At 41.8% G+C, this 3,692-nt stretch overlaps 1 protein-coding gene across 1 annotated transcript in view; it reads right to left on the reverse strand.

Annotated features, from left to right (window-relative positions):
* erap2 (endoplasmic reticulum aminopeptidase 2) overlaps positions 1-3,692 on the reverse strand; it is an 8,164-nt gene extending 4,472 nt beyond the window's left edge. Inside the window, exons 1-10 of the mRNA XM_035657900.1 lie at positions 3,391-3,692; positions 2,316-2,702; positions 2,014-2,200; positions 1,738-1,907; positions 1,492-1,630; positions 1,273-1,407; positions 1,056-1,176; positions 784-938; positions 548-661; positions 297-428 (exon numbers count right to left, since the gene is read on the reverse strand). Coding sequence (XP_035513793.1) covers positions 297-428; positions 548-661; positions 784-938; positions 1,056-1,176; positions 1,273-1,407; positions 1,492-1,630; positions 1,738-1,907; positions 2,014-2,200; positions 2,316-2,485 — 1,323 coding nt within the window. The 5' untranslated portion in view covers positions 2,486-2,702; positions 3,391-3,692. The remainder of the gene's footprint in view (positions 1-296; positions 429-547; positions 662-783; positions 939-1,055; positions 1,177-1,272; positions 1,408-1,491; positions 1,631-1,737; positions 1,908-2,013; positions 2,201-2,315; positions 2,703-3,390) is intronic.

Below are 3,692 nucleotides of genomic sequence, written 5' to 3' on the forward strand. Positions count from 1 at the left end.
ATATATATGCATAACTATGTTTTCATTAGTGTATAATCACCTGGATATAGGAACTGTTAAGTTTTCGTTACTTTAGAATGAGACGTTCTATCTACAGATGCCATGCGTCGTCTTCTATGGAGTCCGCCATGTTGAACAGCCATGTTTCTACACTAGCCCAGAACTGACAAACCAAGCACTGTCTCTATGGAAGGGGACTAAATCCCAAATACACTAAATCCTACACACTGGAACTTTAACGGTGTGATCCTCTTTGTGGCTAATGGCACAACACATGTAAGAGACTGAAAGCATACTTTGTCATAGGAGACTGTGTCAAACATCTGTTTGATCTGGGTGGGGTTCTCTGCTGGGCTGGATATTGGCCGAGAGGAGTTCAAGGAATCATGACCAACTGCTGCAAAACAGGTGTGCAGTAGATATTCCTCCTACAAGATTGTGCACAGAACAGGATCATCAGTACTCTCTCCTAGGTTTAATATTAATGTACCACTATTAATCAGTTCTATTCAAGTCTATTCTCAGATAAAATAAAGCAAGCACATACCACTTTGAGGTCGGGGTAGGTGGCCTCGACTGAAATGTACTCCATGTATCTAGCAAATCCTTCATTCAGCCAAATATCGTTCCACCACTCCATGGTCACCAAGTTACCAAACCACTGCAGGCAAGATAGATTTTTCAAATTTAGCTGCATTGTCTATTTAATTAATGATCTGATTTATGAGCTAAAACAATTAATTCTGCATGTTTTTGTGTGCAGATACAGTGTTGCACTCTCACCTGATGGGCGAGCTCATGGCCGATCACCATAGTAACCCAGAGCTGATCAGAAATGGACGATGTGAGTGGATCAAAAAGAAGGCTGGTCTCTCTGTAGGTGGTCAGACCCCAGTTCTCCATCGCACCAGACTGGAAGTCTGGAATGGCTATTAGATCTGAGAGAGGGCAAACACAGGTCAGGGGACAGAAGGTCCTCGGGTAAAGAGGAGAAAATTACGATATGTGAAAGAAAGGAAATGCTGTGTTGTTACACAAAACTGAACAAAAGGTACCTTGTTTGGGTAGAGGATATTGGATGTTGAAATACTCCTCATAGAAGTCTAGCATTTTGACAGCAACCTCCAAGGCATAGCGGGTTTGCTGCCACTTCTCAGGGGCGGCATAGATTGACACCTACAGATACAGTGCACACAAAACAAATGTGTCACAGAGAAAGCAATATTGTTGGTAAGAAATTGAGAAATTGAAATATTGTCAGGGAGACCACACCTGCACCCCCGAAGATGTTGTCGCAGTGACAGATTTAAAGTCACAGATGACAAAAGCTACAAGGTACGTGCTCATCTTTACGCTTGCATCAAACTGGTCCTCAAGGAGGCCATCTTCTACTTCAACTGTCTTGACCTGAAATACACAAATAAATTTATTATAGCCATTTTTCATACAAATTTGAACAAGCATGATGTCTAACATATATGCAACATTTACCACAGGCATGTTAGACAGAGAAATGTACTCTGGACTCCTCCTGATCCGTATAGAGAAGTTGGCTTTGAAGCTTGGCTCATCGAAACAAGGGAATGCCATCCGAGCACTCGTGGGCTCAAAGTGAGTTGAAGCTAAGGTTCTGAAAAGATACATCAGCAGATGGTAGTTGGATTTTTGGTGGTTAGAACCTTCCTGTATGCAAGATATTTTACCATTCTCGCTGTGAAACAATCCATCTGGTCTTACCTGGTCTCTCCTGTGCTGGTTCTGTAGGTGCTCTTGTAGAAACCATAGAAGCCTTCTGCAAGTTCTGCCCCAAACTCAATATACAGAAAGTACTTTTGCCCATTGCTGAGCACCCTGGGAGAGAAAATACCAATCTGCTCATGTGAAGGGTTGTGAAGAACTGGAAGAACCTGTGAAGAGAAAAAAAATCCAATTATATTTCTAGTCATTAAATTCTATGTAAACACAAAACGCAGAGACGTTGGGTATTGGCAGCTCTATTTATAGCTACTGTACCTGGTCAGACAGATGAGCAAGGTTCTGGTCCAATATGGTGGCCTTAGAGATCTGCAGACCCTTGCTGTGTAATACAACCCAGTTTGTATTGTTCTGGACATCAATCTGGATCTGCACTGAGCCAGTGAAACTGAGGCTTGTGAGGTTAGGGTGCAGGAGGAGGTGGTAGTGAAGAGGAATGATGTACCTAAGATAAAGAAATATGTGTTGCTATTTTAATCAGCGACTCAAAAACAGAGATCCAGCAATTTTCTTAGCAATTTCCTGTTTGTGAGATTTAAAAAAAAAAGTGTGAAGGGTACCTTGGCAGGCGAAGACGACTCCAAGGGAAGGAGAGATTACCAGTACCCAAAGGAGACTGCTCTCCTGAGGGGTGGGTAGGGCTTGAAGCCTGTTGTTGACTCTGGGTGGGCTGAGACCCAACCAGAGACACATGGAATAGAGACAGCACTAATAGCCTCAACAAGACCATTTTAGATGAAATGTCCTTCAACCACTGATTTAAAAAGAAAAAGCTAGTATTGTGACAAGTTGCTATTATTGAACTTTGTCACATCCCAAACACGAGGAGCGATGAAGGACCACCTGAAGTGAGTGATGAACACCTGCTGGGATGATGTGTCCAGATGTTACACTTTCACCAGAATACAGCTGAATCAAAAATGTCTCAGGACCTGTTTTTATTAACCCTGAAAGACATTAAAACAGAATTAAGAACACACCACATAAATGTGTCAGTAAACATTTATACCTCTATTCTCTCTGTGTTCGATGTCTAATGTCTAATGTCGATTAATGTCTTCCTGCCTCCTGCAGCCAGCTTTATGGTTGAGGATTCAAAGGTTACCATCTCAACAAAATGACTCATACAGCTCACAAAGTAGCAAACTCCCGAGTCTTAATTCACCTGTTTATACCGACGAGGTAAAGGTGTTTATGTGTACAGATTGATAGTTTTGGGCCTTGCAAGCATCACACATGAATTCTGTTGAGTGAGCAGCTTATTCTGGCAAACTGATCTGTTTAGGCCATTATCAAAACACATCTCAGACTGAAGGAGACTCAAACATGTCACAAGCGAACCACATGATTTTCCATGCGGACAGAACAAGCTGAGGACACAGCTATAACTGTAAGGTGACAACAGCTGCAGGAGCATAACTGCAGTTCAAATCAGGCTGCATAGGCAGTAGTTGTGCTGCACCATGCTGACAGTGATAAGATGAAGGTTATGTTAGCTACAACAACACATAAGTTTACCACAAATCTACTAAATTATTATAAAGACAGCAGTTGGTTGAGTAATGCTTGTCTCGTATCTGCTTTAGAGGTCACCTCTTAAAAGAAAATTAGTGTCCAAATGTCAAAGAGCTTTACCTCGTTCATTTTGGCTTCATCATCCTTCCTTCCTGAATGTGCCTGCTGTTGAGTTTCACTTTCTCTTCTACAGTAAGCTCCCGCCCACTGCTGAGGCAAAAAACCCAGTGTGTGTGTGTGTGTGTGTGTTTGTGTGTAAGAGAGAGAGAGAGAGAAAGAGAGAGAGAGAGGGAGAGAGAGAGAGAGAGAGAGAGAGAGAATGTAGCTTTATATATAATGTCTTAATTAATGCATTCTGGTGTTTGAAAAATATTAAACTGGAACATAGATTAAACACTGAAACTAATCAGTCCAACAGTTTT

This window comes from Morone saxatilis, unplaced genomic scaffold (genome assembly GCF_004916995.1).
Source record: "Morone saxatilis isolate NCDOM2014 unplaced genomic scaffold, NCSU_SB_2.0 Contig16, whole genome shotgun sequence".
NCBI classification, from domain to species: Eukaryota; Metazoa; Chordata; class Actinopteri; family Moronidae; genus Morone; species Morone saxatilis.